Source organism: Bidens hawaiensis, unplaced genomic scaffold (genome assembly GCF_021521415.1).
Source record: "Bidens hawaiensis isolate Kalapana, Puna unplaced genomic scaffold, B.hawaiensis_p1.1 tig00017468_1, whole genome shotgun sequence".
NCBI classification, from domain to species: domain Eukaryota; kingdom Viridiplantae; phylum Streptophyta; class Magnoliopsida; order Asterales; family Asteraceae; genus Bidens; species Bidens hawaiensis.
Window position 1 is genome coordinate 359,084 of NW_027492644.1, and position 25,418 is coordinate 384,501.

The following is a 25,418-nucleotide window of genomic DNA, read 5'->3' on the forward strand; positions in this document are numbered from 1 at the left end:
TGATTTTCGAAAAACCTTAAACATGGAAATATTAAATATTAGAATGTAATACATTCTAATAATACTTTTTTTTTATAATCAATTGGTTATTTTTGGGCATGATTATTTGAATATAGTTTATTTTTTTAATTTATAATATTCAATGTATAATTATTCTAATAATACTATTTTTTATAATCAATATGTTATTTTTGGAGATAATTATTTACAATAAACCGGATTATTATATTCAAACTTATGTTTAGAAAGTTTCTATACATAATACGTTTAACAAAATTAATATTATATAATCCTGTAATGTTTTAATTTGTGGTCAAAATTTAAAACTTCAAATAAGAACAAATTAAATTCTTGATTGTTTTTACAAACTATTTTTGTTAAGCAGTCAATGAATTAGTTTAAAACGGATTTGACATTTCCATAATAACAAATTATATTTCAAAACTTTTTAAAGTTAAATACATATTTTTTTAATGGGTCAGCTGGGGTTTGATTTTCCTTTCAACACACACACACACACACATATATATACTTATCTAGCAACCGATTTTATGATAAAGTTAATCTTTCCAAAGTCAACATAAATTTAAACAATCTTTCCAAAGTTATTTGAAAATTAATTTATTGTAAAACGTTTTTAAGTTTAACAAAATATTAATGTTAGTGATTTAAAAGTTTGTTGCAAGATTGGTCACAAATAAAAAATAAGTGTTCAAGATGAGTTTCTTTTGTTATAATGTTTGAAGAAGTTTAACAATTTATTCTAATAATAGTATTATTTATTATAATATATTTAATTTTGATGCTATTGTTTTATTATATTTTCAGGTGGTGAAGCAAAATGAGTTTCTTTTGATAGAATGTTTGAAGAAGTTGGCGATGGTTTAATATGAAAGAACATGTTTATGTCTTTTGTTGATGTTTTTTATTTGTTCAGTGTACATTAACTTATTGTAACTTTTAACTTTTAATATCTAGACAAAGTAAATGCTTAATGTTTTGGTCCAAAAGTTTGAAGAAGTTTTGTGTTGTTTGAATTTGTTGTTTAAATTTATTATGTTTGTTGACATGTTTTTCCACCCGTGTGTAACACGGGCTATACCCTAGTTGATCAATAAATGAACGATATATCAACGTTTTCACATCTTGATTTTTCTATGGTTATAAATAGCATTGCTAAACTTGTTCAATACTTCAACTTAAAACAATAAGCTTAAAAAGGTATCATCTCTTTCATTTTGCAATGAAGGCTTCTAGTTTTATTTGTGTCATGGTGATGATAGTCACAATAAATCTTATGGTGCAAGTACATGCGGATGTAAAGGAACATTGTTCTATGGATAAATTACTTTATGTGTTTTCCTCATCTATTCGTTAATAAAACAGGTGATCCAGCTTCAAAGTGTTGTCAAGTTCTCCGACACCAGGAAGATTGCCTTTGTTACCATCAAGAGCCCGGGCCACTTCATATTCCTGGCATTGTAGGAGTTGCGAAAGGTTGTAATATCAAACTGCCTGCTTGTTTACAAAAATATTAAATAAGTTAATTGTTGAGAAATCATTTATATGTTTTATTTAAATATGAATAATCGCTTATGTAAGTTCATTTGAAGAACATTTAATGTACTCAAAAGTATAATTCGCTACATGGTTTTTATTTTAATATTTTATTTGAGACCAAAGATCCAATGACACATGTATAGTCGGTTTAGTTATAACATATTTTGAATCACATAGTTTAATAATTAAACACTTAAACCATCTATACTCAGATCTATAAATCAAACCAATTTGCCATGAATAAGGCTATGGAGATTTGCTAGGGGTGCATTGAAGATCGGTACCGACCAACCCGAACATGTTACCCGAGGACACCCCCAAACACCCTTATATTAATCATTTATGTATAAAGTTGGACACTATCTTCATGATTATTAATTAAATTAAATATCTAAGATAATAAATTAACCATATACATACTGATGCTCTATAGTATCTTTAATTTAATTATTCTATAGTCTACACAATTTAGGCAATTGGATAAGCCTTAACGTGGACTAAGGGAGATAAACATCAAAGATGGTGATGTCGTGATAGACTTCTTTTAAAGTTCTAATCATGTTGTATATGTATTTATAAGTACACTATCTCTATTCAAATCTTATCCTTAATATATATGGAAGCAAAACAATATAGCGAGTCTGAATGTTTGACAGAATACTAGCATGATCTATTATTGATGCACTTTTTCGTCGCTGTTCAACTCGCTCGTATATAAACAATTGAAGCGATTGAAGATGATTATTTGGTAGATCTATTTCATGAGGGTAGAAAGTATATTCGAGCCTAGGTCCACTTAAACGAAGCTTAATATCATTAATTAGGTGAGTTTCATATGATTTGTAAATAGTTTAATTTACACATGTTATAGAAAATGCTATTATAGTACATCTCTATAATTACGTAGCATATATGTATAATAAATAACACGTAGTTACATATATAATTACGAAGCATTATATATATAATTACTTATAATTATACAAAATGTGTGAGCATTTAAAAAATCGTTTTTATATATCAATATTGTACTCAAGTTAAAGATAATAAATAAAAGTAAAATAACTTAAATACAACGATGTATATAAAAATTATACGTGCTTAAAGGTAGTATAATTAAAATAAAAGAAAAATCAAAATTGTGGTTATTCCAATTTTGTTCTTTTAGTCATAGTTTAAATAAAATTATTGATGAAATTGTCATCTTCTAATTAAATCTATTAAGTTACATTATTTTCCAGATTCACTTTACATCTCATCTTAAAGTTTACTTATGTTTTTATCCGAACTATGTTAATATATTTATTATGTGAGTCATTTTAGGAAAACAACTATGCAAGGGTCATTATAATATGTGTATGGGCACAGAATTACGACAAACATGTATGTTTTGACGTTTAGTGGTTTGGTACAATAGTGACTATTTTATGCAAAGAAAAGAAAATAAGAATGATATGATTTGTGATTTTGTGTATTTAACTCGTATTTGACTATGTGATTATTATTATTTTTTTAATTAATATTCAATAACTATATAGTAAAATACTAGAATTATTAGAGATACGACATAAAATCATTCATATCAAGTTTGATAGATATTTCATCAATTTAATAACTAATACCATTCAAGTCTTCTGATATTTCATCTCTTCAAATATTAAAATCTTGTTACCACTAATCCTAGTATGCAACAAAATTCTTTTAATTGAAATACAAAATTTATGCTACAAAATTATTACACAATATAAAATATACATTAAATATGAATCTAAACTAAAATGTATCTGGACTAGATAAGGAACATGCCATGAGACAAACACCTAAGAAGATGCCCCCATACGTCTATAAATGATTTAATAATAATAATAATAATAGTGTCTTATCATCACCCTGACAAAAATTAAAATTTGAATCACATAAAACACCAAGTTTATTTCTTATCATTTTACCATCAGCTCCCAGGTCAGGAGTCAATTGCTCAAATATATAAAAAAAACATATATTGTACTATTACTATCTGGGTGCCCGTGCGATGATGTAGGATATGCACACAAACATGACATCGAACGCGTAAGCGGCGTTACTGCTTTTGTACGTGCGTGACCCGGCGATAGTATGCTCGTAATGCGACATTGGAAGCTTAACCAGTGCTAGTAAGCACGTCACACAACGGCTATAGGTGTGCACATAACGTTACATTAAGCGCGTCTTGACCTGCAACCCGTTCCACCTGACACTGTTCTAACCCAAAATCCGTTATGACTTGACCACTTTCTACCCGAACCCCTCCCGACCCGACCCAAACCAAATAAACCTTTTTTGTGTTGACCAATTCCAACCTTACCCGAACGATCGAACCCGTCTGACCCATTTGTCGGTCCTTAATGGTAACCACGTAACATGTTAAGCTTTTAAAATGAAAAAAAGTATAGCAATATCATACTCAAATTAAAAGAAAATAAAATACTCGTTTTTATAGTATAATGCTTTTAAAAAAATATTGATGTGTGAGATATATATATCTAACAATTTTATAAATTTTTGAATAAAGTAAAATTCACCTGAATGATTTTGTTAAAAGACAAAATTACCCATTGCGGTTTTTAAAAATAAAAAAACATAATCTATAATATATATAAATGAAGACCCAAAAATCATACGTGTCGCGATGTGGGCGCTCCCCATTTTCTTGGAGTCACCAGATTTGCTTGATTTTTAAATGGAGGCTTCTCATGCTTTTGACCCGAATTCACAGGTATGGGTCTTACCAAACCCATACATTTCTTAAACGGGTTATAACGTCTCATTAAATTAAAAACTAATCTCATCAAATATTTGATATAAAAATCCTATAAAGTAGGAATATACTAAAAATTAATATTTTATTTATTTAAAAAAAGATATATATCATTTATAATTAAAAAACCAATTTTATAGTAAAAAATAAACGGGTCTTGGGTCCCATCAAACCCATATAGCTAAAAATTATTGTATGTTTTTTTTTAAAATAATATTATTTATAATTAAAAAATAATTTTATAGTAAAAAAAATAAGCGGGTCTTGGGTCTTACCAAACCGAAATAACTTTTAAACCGGGTTATAACATATTAGTTATTTGTGAAACCTTTTTATCATCAAACTCTAAGTATATTATAAATTTCATTACAATAAATAAAATTAAACCCAAAAAAAGTATATAAATATTAAAAACGAGAAATGTAAAACAGCCCCGTAATACGGGGAATAAAAACTAGTATATTAATAAAGAGTTAATAGCCATTTTCGTCCCTGTGATTTGCTACTTTCGCCACTTCAGTCCAAAGTTTGAAATTTTGTCAATTTAGTCCTTATAGTTTTAAACATTAGCCAATTACGCCAACCCGTCTAACGGCATCCAACTATGCCGTTAGATTTAGGGGTATTATTGTCTTTCTCCTATTTATATTTAGTTAATGGTCAGTTTCGTCCCTGTAGTTTGATACTTTTGCTACTTCAGTCCAAAGTTTGAAATTTGTCAATTTTATGTTTAATTTATTCAGTTTTTTTGTTTTTTTTGTTTTTTTTTTTGCTTTTGCTACTTCAGTCCATGATGGAATTCATTGGTAATTTGGTAAAGTGGTCAGGGTAATTCCCTAAAACCGAACTATATCGAAAAAACCAAAATCGTTTATCTGATTAATGCATAATAGTTAGGGTTTAGAGATTAACATACCGTAGCAAACATTTGGGTCGAAATCAACATCAGGAGGTCGAATATCCCGTATTTCCATGTTTGCTCAAGAAATTAATGCACTAAATCGCATGTGTGTTCTTCAAATCGTGGTATTGTTCTTGAATTCGTCGGATTCAACCCTAGAATTGTAGTCGATATGAAGAATTCAAGAACAACACCACGATTTGAAGAACACACATGCGATCTAGTGTATCGATTTCTTGAGCAAACATGGAAATGCGGGATATTTGACCTCCTGATGTGATTTCGACCAAGATGTTTGCTACAATATGTTAATCTCTAAACCGTAACTATTATGCATTAACCAAAGAAACGATTTTAGTTTTATCGGTATAGTACGGTTTTAGGGAATTACCTTGACCACTTTACCAATGAATTCCACCATGAGGGAGAGTTTAGAAAATGTTTAGAAACTAAATACGAGGGGGTATGATTATTGTTATCGACAGAGTAAACGTAAACCTGTTTTGGTCGATGATTGATGGTTTTGGGCTTGGTTTATGCTCTTAAAGGCTATAGACAAAAAAAAAGAAAAAAAAGCTGAATAAATTAAACATAAAATTGAAAAATTTTCAAATTTTGGACTGACGTAGCAAAAGTATCAAACCACAGGGACAAAACTGGCCATTAACTAAACATAAATAGAAGAAAGACAAAAATACCCCTTAAACTAACGGCATAGTTGGATGCCGTTAGACTAGAGGACGTAATTGGCTAATGTTTAAAACTATAAGGACTAAATTGACAAAATTTCAAACTTTGGACTGAAGTGGCGAAAGTAGCAAACCACATGGACGAAAATGGACATTAACTCGTTAATAAAAGTAGAAAAGAAAAACATGTACTAGTTTGTGACCTTCATTTATCATAGAGAGATGCAGAGCTTAGCTAGAAGATTACGTCACCTTCGTTCAAACGAATTCAAACAAACAACAAGAAGCAGTTACACCAACACCAATAGCAACGCTTTTCTATCCGATCATCATTCGGTTATCACCGGTGATCCTGATTCAACGGTAACTCCTTAATTATTATTATTATTATTATTATTAACAAATTCATCACACACACACAATCTATATATATAATTATATATATATATATATATATATATATTAATAGTGGTTTAATGAATTTGATAATGATAATGAATGAATATGCAGGTGTTAGTTGAAGGCAATGCATGTTCCAGATCCGTCCTGTTTAATAGACCGTCCTTCCTAAATGCACTTAACACTTCCATGGTTAGATGATTATTATTATTATTATTATTGTTATTATTATTATAAAATTGCTGGTGTAGTTTGATTAAGTTATTATTATTATTAATTGCTGGTGTAGTTTAATTAGGTTATTATTTTTATTGTTATTATTATTATTATTATTATTATTCATTGATGGTGTTGTATAATAAGGTTAAGTTTTTAATAGGAAGGGAGACTTCGGATTTAATTAGATTTATTTAAAAATATATATATATGTTTGGAGGTCAACTTGATTATTTAATATCTCCATGTTTCTGCTGATTTCTCATTTTTCATCCATGTGGTGATTTGTTTATTTCTGGATATTTAAATGCTTAAAATCCTTAGCTTGACTTATATGTTAACTGCTCTACTTTTTATGTAAAAAATCAAGATGATACTCATAATATATGTTTGACTGACTTTAAATAAAAAAAAAACGTTTTTGCGTGCGCCAAGGCCCCCAAGCGATCAGACCTGTTTAGACACGATCAGACCTGTTTAGCAAAAAAGTGCGCTATGCAATTTTATACTTTTTTAAAAATAATTAATTAAGACACTAGAGTACATCATTTCTCTTTCTTGATACATAAAACGTATAACTGTCATGTCTGCTCAAACCTGTTAAACGAGTCATTTTCAAGTTTGATACTTGTGTTAATCACGTCGTCTCTTACTTGTTAAACACGTTAAGACACGAACTGACAGCCATAGGCGAGGCGCTTGCTTGCCATCCAGGCGATCAGGCGACCTTCGAGTCAGATTTCACTGAGATTTCAGCCAAATCCTAAAAATTTAAGCAAAGTTCAGAAATTTATGGGTAAACTGGTCTGAAAGATCCTAAAATGGCCTGGAACCAGCCTAAACTAGCCTTAAACAAGCTTTAAACATGTCTAAAAGCCTAAAAAAGGGTATGTTTATGCTATGCGCCTTGTTAATCTCGGGCCCTGCCATTTAAAGCGCCTTGCGCCTAGGCCCAAGGCTCAATCTTTGCACCGTTGACAACTATGCTTTAAGTAGAAACATTTCGCCTTAAATAAACAGCATGTTGTTTGAGTTTTCCGTTGGTTTTCTTCTTGTTATCGGCTATAATTATGTTATTTGGGCACTGCTGGTGTTGTTCAGGGAAAGAGGTTGCAGAAGCTATATAAAAGTTGGGAAGAAAACCCCGATATAGGCTTTGTGGTAATGAAGGTAATTCTATGAACTAATACCAAGTTACCAAACATTTGGTTTCATTTTTCTACAAACTACTAACAAGTCACTGATAGTTCTGCGTATCTTTTATAGGGCAGTGGCAGGGCTTTTTGTGCTGGTGGTGATATTATTTCTGTTCATGATATGATAAGAAAAGGTATAAAGAGAAACCACTTATGTCGGTTTAAATTTGGTACACTTGATATTATTTCTTACTGATAGTCTGATACAATCAATATACAGGTAATATTGAAGGATGCAAGGAATTCTTTTGGACACTGTATAACTTTATGTATCTTGTAGGCACGTATTTAAAGCCACATGTAAGTAGTATACTACAACTCTACCTTCATGTTTAATTGGAAGTGGTGATTATTGAAACCAGATTGGATTACTGGTGGTAACTATTATCCATAGGTGGCTATATTGAACGGGATTACCATGGGTGGAGGGGCTGGAGTGTCCATTCCGGGAACATTTAGGGTTGCAACTGATAAAACTGTAAGCGTTTTTATACGCACTTTCTTTTTATTTCTATGTTTCTTTTTATTTTAATATGAACACTTATAAGTTATAACATACTGCAGACGTTTGCTACGCCTGAAACGCTAATTGGTTTTCATCCTGACGCTGGAGCTTCCTTTCATCTTTCGCATCTTCCCGGTTATTTAGGTACTAAATTTACTCGTACTTTTCAAAATCGATTAAACATATGGTAAGGTAAGTGATGCTGAGTTTTATAAAATATTTTTTATGCAGGGGAGTATTTGGCTCTAACAGGAGACGCATTAAATGGAGTAGATATGGTTGCATGTGGACTGGCTACACACTATTCACCCAGTGCAGTAAGTTCTACTTGTGACATATTAATTTTTCTTAATTTCATGATAACTATAAAATAGACTATCGAGATTAATTTCTTCGCAGAATGTTCCAGCAATTGAAGATTGCCTTAAGAGTCTAGTAACCGATGATCCTTCTGTTATTGAAACGTGTCTTCAAAAGTACAATTATATTGACTTTCCGAATAATGCAAGTGTTATCAGGAGGACCGAGACGATTGACAAATGTTTCAGCTATGATACTGTTGAGGAAATCATTGATGCTTTGGTAACAATGAAACTGTTAACTTTCATATTTGGATATTTTAAATAAGTTTAGTAATAAACAGGTAAAACCGACAGGAAAGTGAAGCTGGAAAAACTAATGACGAGTGGTGCGAGTCAATCTTAAAGAAACTAAAATACGCATCACCATTGAGCTTGAAGGTTGCTTTGAGATCTGTAAGTGTCTTCAAAATTTAGCTTCTTCAGCTGATCTTAATTTATAACTTTATAAACTGAGTTTATTTTTAATTTTATTTTGTATTCAGATACGAGAAGGCCGGTTTCAGACTTTTGATCAATGTCTAATTCGTGAATACCGGATGTCATTACAAGGAGTTGTTGGACATGTATCAAGTGATCTCAATGAGGTATTATTATCACTTATTCACTTCTTCATCTAGTTATGTACCAATGAAAATCATCTTTTAAAAGAGTATCGCCTTATCCGGTTAATATCTTCGTCAGGGTGTTCGGGCACGACTGGTGGATAAAGATTTTGCACCAAAGGTATCAACTTTGTACATTTTTTTCTTGAATGTTTGTAGATCTTTGGTAATATGAACTTAGTCTTTACTCTAAAAAATGTACAGTGGGACCCACCGAGCTTAGAATACGTCACGAAAGACATGGTGGATCAGTACTTCTCTCGCCTCACTCCACTAGAGCCTGATTTGGATTTGCCTACGAAGCAACGAGAGGCATTTACGTAAACGATGGCATGTTGGTAAAAGGGTACGGATTAGGGATGAACATAATTAATTTCGTAGAAAGTGAGGAAGCCACCAAATTACGACATGTATTTTCGCAAGGGGTATAAATGTTCACATGTAACCACAAACCATTGTTTTGTTTAATGCATCACATTAGACGTGCACAAAAAAACCGGTTTCGGAACCTAACTGGTGGAACCGAACCGGAACCGGTTCCAGTTCCTACCCGGTTGGTCCAATACCCGGTTTGGGTATTTTTGTACCCGAAAATCGTACCCGGTTCTCCTATTTGTACGTCCCCATCGGTTCCAACCCGGTTCTTAATTGTAACCGGTTCGGTTCGTACCCGAAAAAACCGGTTCCGGCGGGTTTTTTTTGAAGAGTCAAACAAAAGTCAAACTAGCCGTTGGAACCGGTTCCAACGGTAATATAGCCGTTGGAACCGGTTTTTGAGACACCAAATAGCCGTTGTAACCGGTTCCAACGGTAATATAGCCGTTGGAACCGGTTTTTGAGAGACAATAGAGCCGTTGTAACCGGTTCCAACGGTAATATAGCCGTTGGAACCGGTTTTTGATGCCCGAAACCTATATATATCTTGTTTTCCACCACTTGTTTCACCACCAAACTCAAAAACAAACTAAAATACTACTCCTTTAGCAAACCCGTTCTGTTACCCGACCATCCAACTAAATATTATTATGGCACCCAACAAAAAAACTAACAAGAAGGCTAAGAAGAGTGTTTTTGTTGCCCCCGTTCCTGTTACGGAGGACCGAAGGGTTGTTACGGTAGTCAACCATAACCGCAACGAAGACATATGGAAGAATTGGGATTTGATTGTGGGTGACGAAGGTTATCAAAAGGCTCGTTGCAAACTATGTGGTTCAATATTAAAGCACGATTTCAACTCTACTTTGAGAAAGCACATCGAGAAGCCATATTGCAAGGCGTTGAAAGGGATTGGCGCGACCGATCAAATTGACTTGGGTAAAGATGGTACACTATTTCGTTACAACACGACTCAAGTTCAAGATAGAATGGCAAAGTTCGTTATTCAACGAGGTTTGCCGTTTAACCACTTTGATGACCCGGATTTGACGTCGTTGATTCGCGAAACTCTACAACCGAGATACACACATGTAAGTCGTACTACCTTAAGACGTCATTGTATCAGGTTGTGGGAGTGTGCTAAAAAAGAGTTAATCGAGTCTTTTCATTCTTTAGAACCCATGGTTAGTTTAACTACCGATGTTTGGTAGGCACCACACGGGTTGCCCGAATCATACATATGTGTCACCGCTCATTGGGTTGATCCGGTGACATGGCAATTGATGAAACGCACCATCGCTTTTGAAAACTTCCCATTCCCACATACTGCCGAAAAATTGTTTGAATTACTTGATGAAGTTATAACGACTTACAACTTGAGAAATAAAATATTTTCGATTTCGTTTGACAATGCTTCAAACAATACTAAGGCGGCTGAAAAATTTATCATTAAATATTCACCACCTTGTTTCGGGGATTTTTTCATGTTCGATGTGTTGCACATATCATCAACTTGGTTGTTCAAATAGGTCTTGACAATGAAATTACTTTTGTTACTCATGATTAAATATTCACCACTTGTTCAACTAATATTTAGTTTTGATTTGTTTTATTATAATTACTTTTGTTACTCATGATTAATTTTTTGTTACTTTTTTAATAACGACGAACATTTTATTTATTTAAACAATAACTATTACAAACATTATTAAAACATAAACGATACTAAACATAACAACTAAAACTTAAAAAACAAAGTCCGTCGTTTTAATCCGGGAATACTTATTTTTGGGTTGTAGAGCCGGACGACTTTCCCACTTCCGTTTTTTTAGCATCCAAACTTCTTTTCTCTCGACAATACTTATTCGTATGTTTTCGTAATGTCGAGTTGGACCCTGCTTTAAGAAACTTCGAGCAATATTTGCAACGTGCCATCTCATGTGAGTCGGTCATGAGACACAAATCGTAATGAACCCAAACATCGGGGCATCTTGTTGTTTCGATCACCATAACAACGTCATCATTAATTGCCATTTGTTGTCGGTTTAAGGTTAATTGTGGTTTGGAGTGTGTTTTATAGTTTTGGAAGTGGTTTAACAAGTACACAAACAAACATTGCTATTTAGAGTAAAAAAATAACCTATTTATAGTTAAAAAACCGGTTCCAACGGTCAAAAACGGCTATATAGCCGTTGGAACTGGTTCCTAACGGCTATAATATTTGAATTTAAAAAAAAACCGGTTCCTAACGGCTATCACATGCCAGTTTATATAATCTCGTACCACCATCGCAATTGTTCAAAACCACCTATTGAGAACTGATGACTGAATTAACCAAAGTCAATTACCTTTGGTTTTTCATAACCAAAGTGTTTTAGTCTTGGTTCATTTTAAAATAATAACCGAACCAAACAAAACCGACTCATGTTTGCCCCAGTATAAAACGGCTTTTTGCACCATTTCAGCTTTTAAAAATGGGTACATTAGAGAACCTATATATCAAGAAAATAAAACATTACAAGTGCAGGATTCAATAACTTTTTTTCCCATTCAATTGCTTCCTTTCAAACTAAACCAAACAAGATTTTTATCATCCTCATTCCATTTACTACCTATCAAACATAACTTATTCGGGCTACGAAATAATTAGTGACAAAACCACCACCACTTGACACAAAAAGAGACTGATAGAAAATGATACAAATAGTCAAATGGAAAACAGACAACAGGATCAAACCCATTCAAGTGTCTTATGTATCATCAAAACAGAGTGCTTGATATCATTTGCCTGCATAAAACACACAAAACGAACCCGTCATCATCACCGTTAAAACAGGCTTGATTGAAAACAAATAATTTGTGTAACCTTTATGCATTTATGATGTTAAATTACATGGTGCATTTGTTTAATCAAGCGGGAATATAAGATTCAAGCAGCATCCTTGACGGGGATGGCGAGTGGATCTCGACTTGAAGATACATAAACTTCCATTGCTTATCCTCGTTGTCTTTAAACATTTCGCTGAAAACCTTACCAGCACCATGTGGGCCCCGGATGGAAAAATTAACCTACATATATCCAATCATTAACAAAATTAAAACAGACGTATTTTCCTAAACATAATTATATGATTCAAAAGAAGTTAGAAAGAGTTACCTCAACATGCTCAACACCATCATCATCCTTCCAGACTCTATTAGGGATTCGTTGGCGAGCCGCACGGTTTCTGGTTTCTTGACCGTATCCAGTAATAGGTGAGCCTATCCTAACTCTAACCTAGTGTCCATGATAGATATTACGATAAATAATATTATATTTTATTCCTTTCTTGATAAAAAAAATGTTGTATATGAAACACGATAATGAAGAAACCTGACTATCATCTTGAATCCTGCGCAGAGCCTTGTTAAAAACCTTGTACCTAATGAACAAAAAATAACGACAGATCAGTAAAATAACAAAGTATAAAAATATAAAACTTACGCTACGAAGTCATACTCTTTGGGTTCAAATACAAGTTCTTTAAAAACACCATATCCCGCTGCAGCAGCAATTCCAAGTCCTGCCAAAATAACAACACTGTACGAAGCTCCTTCGGTAAATGTCATTGGCTTTTCGGGTATATTGTAAGTCGGTGCATCAAATGGATCTTCAACAGTTGTAACATCTTTCCTACTCTATAAAGTAAGACGGAAACTGAGATAAGTTAAAGTCCAAATAATGACTTTGGAAAATGAGATAAGTGGTTACTTTCAGGCTAGTAGAAGTTTGTTTTCAGGTACATTATATCAAACTTCATACTTGTTTCTTATAGAAATTTGCATGCTACTAGAAGTTTGTCTAAAAGCTACTAGTTTGTTTTCACATTATATCCAACTTCAAACTTGTTTCTTATAGAATTTTCTAACGTGAAAAAAGCGATTTAAGTAAAAAGCAAATACACCCACACAAACTTGGAAGCCGGACTGAACCGTTGACACTAACCATTCTCAATTAATCAAATCAAAAATAAGATTATTTGTGTTCGTGAACCATTCATGAACAAGCTCGATCCCTAAACGAATGAGCACGGACAAGAAATTCGTTCGGTTAGCTGTTCGTGAACCGTCCGGTTGTCCGATAAAAGCTTATCACACAAACAAGAACAAGGTCTTTTTCGGTTTGTTTACATCCTTATATAAAACTGAAATAGCTCAAAAGCTAGTTTCTTTTCGATACAGATTCATACAGAGTTCCAAAAACACACTTACTGCCCTTCTCATTAGTTTTGCTAAATTTTGTCAACCAAGAACCGTCTATGCAGTCGATATGATATGACGGTGATAATTGGTTATCGATCCCTTGGTAAAATATCGGTCTTAATATCGGTAACGATAATATCCACGATATTGACCGATATATCATCGATATTCCCGATATCATTGTTTTTAAGTCTTAATTATCAATTTTTAGTATTCAATGTTAGTGTTTAAAGTCTTAATCAATTCCTACTTGCTACGATTGCTAGTATTTTGCAAGTCGCAAAAGGTTAATTTGTTAATGGTAGGAGAGTATACTGAGTTATTAGTGTTAAATTGATATATGAATTTTACATGATATTGAAATTATCGATATCTCAAATATCCGTCCTTGACCGATATCCGACATTTTTCCGTGTTTAACTACAAATAAAAAAAATCACTAATTAGGTCATAGCAAAATAACACAACACACAACCTGCGACGCATTCGCACTCGTAGACCGCGAGGCTTTCGACGCAAACGATCTCTCGCCATAACCACTCACATTCCCACCTCCATTAACCCGAGCAGCATGAAACCGAGACCTCAAAAACCCCAAAGCACCAAACTTTCCTGCAAAAACCCATACAAATCAACAAAATAAACCAAACCCATTAACAATTACACAAACCCATACCCGTTTCTTGTCTATTTGGTACCGTTACATCGGTTGTTAACCGCCGAATCGCAGTGACAGTTGACTGGGAAGATGGAATAGAAGGCCAGGATCTATACGAGGATGTTAATTTGTGTAAAGAGCGTGAAGATGATCGAATCATCGTGTTAACTGATTGATTGATCTATTGATTAATTGATTGATAATGATAATGATAATGATAATGATAATGATAAACCCTAGTCTTGAGATTTGGGGTTTTTGTTTAATAGTAAAGGGAAGAGTTTTGAGTTGTGGAGTTTTATGTCGGATATGACTTAGTGGGGTGGATCACTGGTCCGCATGTCGGTTTTTTAAGTTTGAGTTTGGCTCATTTATTATTATTGGTCCCAACATTTAGTTTGTTTCTAAGTGATGATGTAGACTAGACGAGTATATAGTTTTCGTTAGTTGGATAATTGAAGTGAGCGAGTTCTATTTCGTTGCATTGTCGTGCATTCGAGCGAATGTTAAGGGCGTTGGTATTAGGTGAGGGTTTTTCCTGGATTAAAAGACGAGTGTATCTTGATGTAGCGAATTTAGCCTGTAGCTCGTTTGAAGGATTCGTTGGCGTTTAAATTAAAAGGTAAAGCTTATGAACGGGCTCGTCTTAATCCACCATGATTTTTTTACGAAATAAAAATGGTTGTAAATTGTTAGAGAAAGAACCATACATTGAAATATTTTCATATGCTAATTGTCTGAAATCCCTCTTATTTTGTTAATAAAGGAGAGGTTGGGAGATAACTCTTGAAGTGAATTACTAGCCGAACCAATCTGCGAATAAAACCTAGCCTTTATAATTGCTTAATCTATCTTAATTCGTGTAAACCAGGACTCATGGTTATGATCAAACCAGAGATCTCGTGATTGGAGTGGAGGGGAAGGCCGATTTATAATATAGTTCAAGTCTAGCCCAGTTGCTCCCATTTTAGGCGCTTCCATTAGTTAAAGAGTGAATTCATGAGTTCCAAGCAGGTGATAGAGGGGGCTTCAGGGCGGGAAAAGCTTGGTTGTATTAGCTTCATGCGGGGATTGTTGACGTACTGACTCATGCTCAAGATATGCTTATGACCCTTAGAGTATGTACTTCTGAAAAGGAAGAAGGTCCATTTTCCACGTAGTTCGTCGGTCAAACCAACAATTCTCTTCTCGGACCAATTTGCGAATCGAGCGAGAATACATTTTTAATTGTTTTTATATAGTTTGAGAAAGGCTTTAAACAAGCCTAACTTCGGCTCAAGAACGTGAAGTACTTTAAACGAGCCGAAGCTAGGTTGTGCAGTGTGAAACTAATACATAGGAGCCCAAAAGGGGTATAACTTAAAATTCACAAGGTTCGTTAGGCCTAAAAGAGCTTCTCATACAAGGCTCGAGTTCGAATTCAATAACTGAACGAGCTTTTGAGGACCGAGTTCGTTTCAAGCCTTTTATCAATCTGATATTGAGTAAGTTGCAAACGACTTGACTCGTTTTCATCGCTACTTTAACTTTTATTACGTAGCATATTTACCTCTTCATTTGATGCTTATTTTATATTTTTCATATACATTTTTGTATTGTATTTTCTTTTCTGTTTATTTTAAGCACCTATTGGATACTGACAATGATGTTAATGAGCTTTAACTTAAATGACATTGAATGGGAAGTGAAGATTTGGGCCGGAGGTAGCAAGGCTCAAGCACATTTAGCCCTTTACACTTACAGATGGTCTAAAAGGATGATCGTAACTAATAAAAAAACATAGGTACAAATTGGAACGAATGGTTTTCTTGGTATAAAGATTATATCACTAGAGATAGAAATAAGATTATTAGACCTACACCATAATTAACTATGTTAACTCATTTCATACAAGTAAACACTCACTACGATTTCTTTTTTCTAAAACTTGAGCACGATTATCTTAAGGTTTTTAGATGTCCGCATGCGTGTTTTTCACTCATATACTAACCATCTGGAGCTCAGTATTCTTGGCATTTTCACCTTCTTGTTGGGAAGACGAAGCATGTGATGAAGAAGTAGACACATCATCTTTTTCAGTTCGTTCAACAATGGTCTTCATCTCTTGAACGTGAGGCGGGCTCAGTGGGGTCTCTTCAATGTTATCTGCTAGATGCAACTTCATCTCACGATGCTCTTGACATAACGCACACCAATGCAAGCAACAATGTACCGCACAAGGGTCACAAGGTGAATTCTATACAAAATAGTAAACAAAGTTAAAGAATATGCATGTAGCATTTGTTAATTTTATGATATGAAAATGCTACACAATATACCTTTAGGTGGTATTTTCTTTGTAGTGTTTGTCTTGCCATACCGGCATAAATACCGCACATCCACCAAGCAAAGAAAAGACACTCAGTAAGGAGACACAACGTGCCAGGGTCGATTCCCGGGATGCATGCAGTTATTCCGACTACGGCCATGCCACCTTCGACACATAACGCGTGACACATACATGCATTGTTTGCCGGAATCTCTTCATTTAAGGTCTCTATGTTACGCCCAAACAACATACATGGACAAAAAAGTCCGGTCACACCTAAACAATATTGAAACAAAGTGCTACAAATTTAAGATATTTATAAGAGGTTGTAGTCTATAGATTTGATAGGTGTTTTTGGACCATTTTTTTAATGAAAGATACATATAATGTAGTGAACTCATGATGAAAGATGGCAAAGTCAAAAGAGTTGATCATATGAAGTGATCCAATTGAAATTCTTTTTCTTTTTCAATGTAACATGTAATTTGATTTTTCCTAAATTAAAATACGTAGTTTTTAAAACATTTTGAGACAAATTTTATTAAAAACCAAGTTATATTTAAATTAAATCATTTTTTATTTTATAAATTTAAAAATACAATACATTTTTAATGCAACTTAGTTTTCAATGAAATTTATATCATATTATCCACAAACATATCTTTAAATAAATATAAATATAAACTACTAGACAAAATTCAAATTAGATCACCGACGGTCAAATCCATTGGTGATAATCATGAGTCATGACATTCTTTGTTTCGTCGTGTTATTTGTTAATTGAAATTTAAAAAAAAAGGAAGAAGAAGATGAATTCCAATTGAAGTTCATGCTTCTTGTATAAACTTTTCTCATCTTTTTATATAAGTTCGTTATTTGTTTGTATAAACTATAAAAGAATTCACGATGTATATATGTATAAAGGTAAAGAAAAAACTTATAACTTTTGGAGTCGTCCGCACAACTAAATAAACCCGTAGACCAATCCTCATCGGCTGGTGGTTCATATGATGAAGGTAAAGCTTGCCCACATTCAGGACATCTTCGAGCATTTAACTATGAAAACAACAAAAGATAGTACGTATTAGCATGCACACACATACATGCATCATACACACATATATATTATCATTTTTATAACCTGATGAACATCGATAGGCTGATTGAGCTCCCCTGGTGTGACATCTTGTAGGGACGATTCTTGCTCTTTGGTAAGCTTCACATAAGACTTATCTCCCATTTCTCTATGTTATTTTGAATTGTATATACATACAAAACATTTGTCATTTGCACATAACTTCCACCATTTTTTGTGTACAAGTGTGTGTTTCCACGTCTATATATGCATGTGTGTATTCTCATCCATACATCTTAGTTTAAGAGAGAAACTCTCTTGTTTGTTTGAAACGTGTGAACCAAATTAACTTGACCTTAATAGTTACAAGTTTAGCTTATTACTAGTAAATGTATATCACTTATGCCTACTGACGGACTACATTTGTCAGGATTGACAGTTAATCCCACAGTATACGAAAAAAAAAACAAATAATATATTACATATCGGCAGTTAAAACCTATAAAAATTATGGGTTGAGTTATTCTACAAATGTTAATAAACATGAGAAGTGTAAGAAGCCATAATTAATTGACACGTGTTAAGTGTGAATCAAAAGAAAATGGTATAAAAATAATCGTACATATTTTATCTTTTCACATGCAAGTCACATGTTAATTCCCCTATCATTTTAAAACGTTTATAACTTTGTAATATGATATTTTTTTAAGAAAAAATCACCATAATGATAAATGTTTTTTATCTTTAATATGAGTATGATTTTGTTATATAAAAATTAAAACAAAAGTTATGTCATTGTGTCTTTTTGCTTACCATTATATCTTTTTCGTCAGCGTGTCTTTCTTATTGTCATTGTGTTTTTTTCGTCATTGTGTCTTTCAACACATCATTGTATTTTTTAAATACCAATAACACCGTTGTGTAATATTAATATGTAAATATAATGATAAAATAACAACAAATTATCTAATACCTAAAACACAATGATGAATACATATTACACAATAACATGAAACGTAAAACACAATGATGAATACATTTAACGCAATGACCTGAAACATAAGACATAATGGTAAATATATATAACACAATGACCTGAAACGCAAAACACAATGGAAACTATATATCACACAATGTTTTGAACGTAACACATAATGAACATAATACTATTTTTCTAAAATTAAGTGAATGCCACATGTCAATCCCGAACAAAAGACCATGAACGTATTACACAATGACAACACAATGATAAGTAGAAAGTCAAATGTTGAGCATAAAAAATAATGACTAACAAAAAGACATAATGACGTAAATTTTGTTTTAATCTTTATCTTTAATATGTGTACCAATTGAAAAACACAATAACCAAATCTACAACATAATTCATAGAAAAATCCAATCAAAAAACACACTTGATAACCAATAACATAATATAAAAAACCCACTAATATTTTATTAAAAAGAAAGTCATAATTAATTGAGTGACATGCATAAGTCAAATAAAAAACATATTAGTGAATGAATTGACGTGTGTCTTGTATGTGAAAAGAGAAAGTTATTATAATTAAGTTATTACATTTATGTTTTTTTCATCAATTTTTCAAATTAATTAATTTCAACTATTCAAAACTAAAAGTATTGGATTAAATTACTTTTTAAATTTTTCATTTTCGTCGTCGTTTGTATTTTAACCTTCTATGTAAATTAAAAGGATATAGACAAATTACTTTATTGATATATATTTAATGTTTCATATTGGGGGTCGTTTAGTCAAATAAAAAGATACATTAGAAAGGAAGAAAGTAGATCCTGATGTCTGAAAGCAGTGGACATACATTAATCAAAGAGATAATGATATTTTATCTTTCTTTCATTCACTAAAATTATTTGTTAGCCAACTATTCATCGTTTGAACTAACGCAGGCGCAGTCAAATAGTATCATGATTAGTTGTCTTTTCCAGAAGTGATTTAAGGGGTGTTTCAGATTCCTTTGTTTTACGTCCTTATGATTTATACACTTACAAAATCTAATAACACAGTAACCAAAATCTAATAACACTGTAACACCTGTATATTTATAACACCTCTTTATCATATTTTCTTAAAAGGAAAACCAGTCTTAAAATTTTATTTGTTTTTTTACAGCTGCAGAAGCGTATGTTGATATAATGTGATATAACAACCAACTTTAAATTTCACATTATATATTTGATAAGTCGAGTAAGTTTACATCATAAAAACTTACTGACAACCCATACTTTTGACATCCAAAAGTGAGTCATAAACATATGTTCGATCCTTCAACGTACGGAGGCTCAATCTATCCTTTTAGTCTCGCTGTAGTGATTTTACCTGGAGAACATTATTTAAACATTTATTAACAATGCTAAGTGAGTTCATATATAAACTATTTATAATGTTCTCCACGTCACACATTTATCCATTCCACCATATCTTTGTCATGGCAATTCATTCGATAACACTATTTGCATGGCAATGACTTATAAAAAAGATGCATTAGTATGAATGCATAAACATTTGTCACATGTATAGCTATCACCAGTACGTGAATTATCAATTATCAATCATAGGTGGATTAACTCCTCACCCCGCCTTAATCTCCATAGCAAAGTATCACACAAGTGATTTAGCACCTTAGCACCCACCACGTTATTTTTGTGGCAACAATTATCACATAAAGTGATTTAACGCCCACCACATTATTATCATGGCAACAACTATTACGCATGGCAATATTTATCACAAAATGGTGATTCAACGCCTCACCACATTACAATTGTGGCCATATTTATTTTTACTATACAATAACATAACATTATTTATTTAAAATCTAGCTACTTATGTAAATAAGAGCACATCTTTACAAGTCTTCCTAACGTATAAACACCAATTCCACACACAGTCGTTGCTGATTGCCATCGACAATCTGTAACGTCCAAATTACCATCGAAAATTTGTTACGTACGTCCAACCACCTGTCACGCTACTAGTTGCCTTCTACCTCTTAATATATATATCATCACTATAATCTGATCATCATGAATATTAGTACGTCCACTCTCTAGGCATAAATAAAAATTCTTCTTTTGCTAATATATATATATATATATATAGATAGATAGATAGATAGAGAGAGAGAGAGGTGGTAATCGTAAGTTTCAAACACCTGGCATGTGAAAGCATAGTCATCTGATGAGTTTTAATATTTTTGACAGCCTTATGACAACTAATATATATGGAACCATATTTATCCTCTCCTCATAGTTGTGTATATATAATATTCTTTTTTGATAATTGGTGTTACATCGAATATTAAATGAATTAAAAATGGGAGCACTGGTGCAACTAAATTTTACAATCAGTGAATTTTTTAAGATTCAACACCAATTAAAAATTTGCATTAAAATGTATGCATGTAATTAATATCGATAATTTGTTTGTTTAGAAATATTTAAAATTTGAAGTTCAATATTTTATTTTTCCAAACTACTGATAACAGGATGTTACAAACACATTAAAACTTATAGATTATAAGCTATAACACGGTTAGATAAGAAATCCCAAACACCTTTTTCATTATTAAAAAAAAACGTGTGATAAGATCATGGACCCATTCTCAATAATGATATAAATAATGAGTGGATGTCATGAAATGATTTGGTTTATTCATAAATAATTGAACAAGGGTACCCATTAAACAAACAAATATGTTCAAAGTTTTGCCTAATTAACAAACCTCTTTAAAGCGAGAGAAAACTACATTTTTAAAAACCATCACTATTTCTACACACTCAAAAAGACATACAAAACATCTCTCTTTCTCTCTTACATGGGCGCGCGCACACACACATAAGAATCATGATTTCCGTATCAGAATCCAAACTTCCTATAATTAATATGGAAGACTTGAAACCTGGAACGGAATCATGGAACATGACTAGTCATAAAGTGAGACAAGCACTTGAGGAGTATGGTTGTTTCATGACTATATACGGAGGGTTTTCGCAAGAAGCCATGAAGGAAGTATATGATGCCTTAAAAACCCTATTTGATCTTCCGGTCGAAACCAAAATCAAGAACACTTCGAATAAGCCTTTCCATGGCTACTTGGGTCCTTTTCGTAGTCGTCCTCTTTATGAAAGCCTGGGAATTGAGTGTGCTACAAGTTATGATAATGTTCAAAGCTTTACAAACCTCATGTGGCCATCTGGAAATGAAAATTTCAGGTAATAACCTATGCAAATATAGAACCTTTGGTATTAATAGGTGATTTAAGGATACTACTCATCTTCTTAGGTTATTTTTTAAGTTGTATATTAAAAAAGGTAAGTTGTTCGGGTGGTGGGCTACGAGAAAAAAACAAGTTACCTAAAGTTGTAGCCCTACCCAGCTACTTTTACACAATGTTGTAAAAGTAGGTCTAGAAGACCCACTATTCTCTTAGTAGTCGCTACAAGGTATGGCGCCGATATTATTTTTTTTAACTATGCTTAGGTTTTACGAAGTGATCAAAAGCTGTCAATCTCAGTCGGAATCAAATCTAATCAGTCAACTTGGGCCAATTTTGACTTGAAAAAATAAAACATAATTCTTATTACTATAATATTAAAGAACAAAAATTATTTTTTTAATTAATTAATGATTAGCAATTTTTGGAATAATTCAGTGTTCAAAATTATATTTCTCTTATCTACATTGATATTAACCTATTTTGTTATAAATATTACTAAAAACTTGTGATATTAATTTGAAATATGCATGATATCCAATAATTAATATTCTTTATATTTGAGTATTCCTCGAGTACTCCGGGTACACCCAACTCTCAATCGATCGCATATGGCCCGCCTAACGACTTTTACAACGTTGCTTTTACATTAAAAAATGGAAAATTTAGGAAATGTCCAGTTTGACCTCACAATTTCTAGGGATGTCCATGGAATTCAAAAATACCCAAAGTGTATGTGACATACCGCGCGCCTCTTATAACTGTGTCATCAAAATTGTGTTTCTAATATTTTCTTAATAAACAGCCGGATTCAAAGAGAAATGGTTGGATGGGTTTAAAAATAGTCGGACCCGAACGAATAGCTGACATGTGGCTTGGTTTTATTGGTTTAAAATTCAGGCGATTAGGATTTGTAAAACGGATGGAGCGACGGTTTTATAGTGGATATTTTGGGTGTTCTTGAATTTCATGGAAATTCTAACTAGAAAGTGGAAGTTCAAAATGGACAGTTTGGAAATTTTCACTTAAAAATGACCTAAAACATGGATGCTTTTTGGCTAAGATCAAGTGTAGTATCTGTTCTTATCAGTTTAATATTAATATATGATATGTGAGTCATCGGCTCACTCGATATTAATCTTAGCTTCTCCTAAATCAACTATTATTACAACTTTTTTTCTTTGAACAACTGGGTATATATAATAATCATATTATGAACTCTTTTTCAGTAAAACTATGCATTCCTATGCAAATATGATTTCAGAACTAGAACACATGGTGAGGAAGATGGTATTTGAAAGCGATGGAGTTGAGAAATACTATGAATCGTACAACGAATCAATGGCTCCTCTTCTCAGAGTAATGAAATATAGGCCAGCGAAAGCGGATGAGAGTAATATGGGTTCTGTGACTCATACAGATAAACACTTTTTGACCATACTTAACCAAAATCCTGTGGATGGATTAGAGGTTCAGATTAAGGATGATGAAGAAATGGTGAAAGTTGAGTACCTTCCGTCGTCCTTTGTTGTCATGGCAACTGATATATTCATGGTAAAGTTACATTATTATTTGTATCTAGTAGATATGGTGATCGATCACTATTTCTTTTTAGAAAACAAGTGTTTCCAAAGAATTTATCATTTAACTAAGACAAAATAGCAAAAGACGTCCTTTATGTTTGAATGTTTTTTCAATGGACGTCATTTAGCAGAAGCACATGACACATTTACACGTTCAAACATTAAGGACGTCTTTTGCTATTTTGTCTTTAACTAATTAGTAGTCACCAATGAGACGGGTAGTGGTTTATAGGCAAAGTACGTACTACGTACGTTATTATCTGTTTAAGTTTTAGTTATTTTTGTCATGTTTCATCATTCTGCTAGTTTCGGATCAACTCCTCATCATCGTGTCAAGTGAACAGAAACATAGTCACATAGATGACTTGAAAAGTATTCATGGTTATGTTTTTTCATATAAGGACACTGATTGTTTTCTAAAGATGTAGAAAAATGTATTTAGTGACTTTTAGGATGTGCCATTTTGTACAATCAAATTTTGCAACTCTTGGTAATGACTTAATTTGTTTGTGTATATATTTAGGCATGGAGTAACGGTAAACTTAGATCGCCTCGTCATCGAGTGGTCATGAATGGACAAGAAGATAGGTACTCCATAGCGTTATTCACGTTTAAGAACGGGGCAGTAGAAATCCCGGAAGAATTTGTAGATGATGAACACCCTCCGAGATTCAAACCATTCGATCATTTCAAGTTTCTTGAATATTATGCTAAAAATCCAATATACACGGATGAGCGCACGATCAAAATGTTTTGTGGAGTCTGAAACTGGATAATTCAATATGGAGTTGAAGTTATTAAGGTTGGAAACTTGGAATCATTTGAAATAAGAGTTTGTTGGTATTTATGTTTGGTTTGTTTCTCTTTTAGTTTGTTTAGTAATTGGCTTAGAAAGCCTTCCTAAGCATTGAAATAAAAACTTATAACAAGTACAATAGTTTCATTGATGATTGTTTCGTGATGTTGCTAGCGCTGGGTTCGATTTAAGCATGTCTCTTGTGACGTAACTAGCCAGATCAATCGTAAGTTTTTACAAACGAGAAGAGAACTGGCTCCTTAGAAAACCGGCCTACGTTCCTGGATAGGTTAATTAACCGTTTGTTTCTAAAGACATCGAAGTCGGTCTCCATTAGATGCATACAACCATTTTAATTCCAAGATCACGAATTATAACAAATTAGTTTTCACCACACCAACACTTATTAGGTATTCAACAACTCATTTGGCGAAGTTTAATTCGAAGGCACCGATTCTAACAAACGATAGTTGATATCAACAAACATTGTCACTAGAGAGATCAAGAACAAAAATCATGAAAATCATAGAATACGTAAGTATATACAACATATACATTTATGACGAATCTCATAAATCACGGTCGAGGAAAAAATATTCTCAACAACACGTTAAAATATTGGAAGGAAACCTTCTCTAGAATCTCATATTTAAAATTTGCAACGGATCGATAAGGAATTGTTCATCTCCAATTTTTCCTCACCCCACAACTACCTAAAAAGTCTAGAACGAAATCTTATCTGAAATCTTATCCGCAAACCCTTGAATGGGCTACTTTTTATTGCTTAATAAAATATGATTGGGCTTGTTTGTTAGAGCCTTAGAGGTATCCATTGAAAGTAATTGTCTTTGTTCATTTCAGACACAAAATCTTGGATTTAATTCATAAGAGCCTCAACAATTAT

The 25,418-nt window shown here is 32.8% G+C and overlaps 4 protein-coding genes and 1 pseudogene across 7 annotated transcripts; 3 read left to right on the plus strand and 2 right to left on the minus strand.

Moving 5' to 3' along the window:
• The first annotated feature begins 2,175 nt into the window (after nucleotides 1-2,175).
• Nucleotides 2,176-9,625, plus strand: LOC143553979 (3-hydroxyisobutyryl-CoA hydrolase-like protein 1, mitochondrial). Of its 2 annotated transcripts, XM_077043856.1 has the most exons (14): nucleotides 2,176-2,384; nucleotides 6,166-6,310; nucleotides 6,458-6,538; nucleotides 7,664-7,732; nucleotides 7,829-7,892; nucleotides 7,979-8,058; nucleotides 8,153-8,236; nucleotides 8,323-8,407; nucleotides 8,495-8,580; nucleotides 8,663-8,845; nucleotides 8,920-9,018; nucleotides 9,108-9,209; nucleotides 9,307-9,348; nucleotides 9,432-9,625. In XM_077043856.1, the coding sequence occupies exons 2-14, from the start codon at nucleotides 6,170-6,172 to the stop codon at nucleotides 9,549-9,551; spliced, it is 1,236 nt and encodes a 411-aa protein (XP_076899971.1). In that variant the 5' UTR covers nucleotides 2,176-2,384; nucleotides 6,166-6,169; the 3' UTR covers nucleotides 9,552-9,625. The 2 variants fall into 2 exon arrangements, with proteins under 2 accessions (XP_076899971.1, XP_076899969.1); XM_077043854.1 differs by lacking the exon at nucleotides 2,176-2,384 and having other exon boundaries at nucleotides 6,161-6,310.
• A 2,507-nt stretch (nucleotides 9,626-12,132) lies between these two features.
• LOC143553980 (putative mitochondrial import inner membrane translocase subunit TIM21) lies at nucleotides 12,133-14,677 on the minus strand. Of its 3 annotated transcripts, none has more exons than XM_077043859.1 (7): nucleotides 14,521-14,677; nucleotides 14,320-14,456; nucleotides 13,102-13,280; nucleotides 12,976-13,024; nucleotides 12,760-12,879; nucleotides 12,496-12,671; nucleotides 12,133-12,390 (listed from the first exon to the last, which is right to left on the minus strand). In XM_077043859.1, exons 1-6 carry the CDS (start codon nucleotides 14,660-14,662, stop codon nucleotides 12,513-12,515), a joined length of 786 nt encoding a protein of 261 aa, XP_076899974.1. In that variant the 5' UTR covers nucleotides 14,663-14,677; the 3' UTR covers nucleotides 12,133-12,390; nucleotides 12,496-12,512. The 3 variants fall into 3 exon arrangements, with proteins under 3 accessions (XP_076899974.1, XP_076899973.1, XP_076899972.1); XM_077043858.1 differs by having other exon boundaries at nucleotides 12,469-12,671; XM_077043857.1 differs by lacking the exon at nucleotides 12,133-12,390 and having other exon boundaries at nucleotides 12,399-12,671.
• A 1,803-nt stretch (nucleotides 14,678-16,480) lies between these two features.
• On the minus strand, nucleotides 16,481-18,050 carry LOC143553989 (cell number regulator 6-like). Its single transcript, XM_077043864.1, has 4 exons — nucleotides 17,952-18,050; nucleotides 17,755-17,866; nucleotides 16,821-17,086; nucleotides 16,481-16,738 (listed from the first exon to the last, which is right to left on the minus strand). The coding sequence occupies exons 1-4, from the start codon at nucleotides 18,048-18,050 to the stop codon at nucleotides 16,481-16,483; spliced, it is 735 nt and encodes a 244-aa protein (XP_076899979.1).
• A 3,680-nt stretch (nucleotides 18,051-21,730) lies between these two features.
• LOC143553981 (putative 2-oxoglutarate-dependent dioxygenase AOP1) lies at nucleotides 21,731-24,487 on the plus strand. Its single transcript, XM_077043860.1, has 3 exons — nucleotides 21,731-22,133; nucleotides 23,365-23,689; nucleotides 24,242-24,487. The coding sequence occupies exons 1-3, from the start codon at nucleotides 21,766-21,768 to the stop codon at nucleotides 24,482-24,484; spliced, it is 936 nt and encodes a 311-aa protein (XP_076899975.1). The 5' UTR covers nucleotides 21,731-21,765; the 3' UTR covers nucleotides 24,485-24,487.
• LOC143554009 (U2 spliceosomal RNA) lies at nucleotides 23,174-23,299 on the plus strand (annotated as a pseudogene).
• Nucleotides 24,488-25,418: the final 931 nt, after the last annotated feature.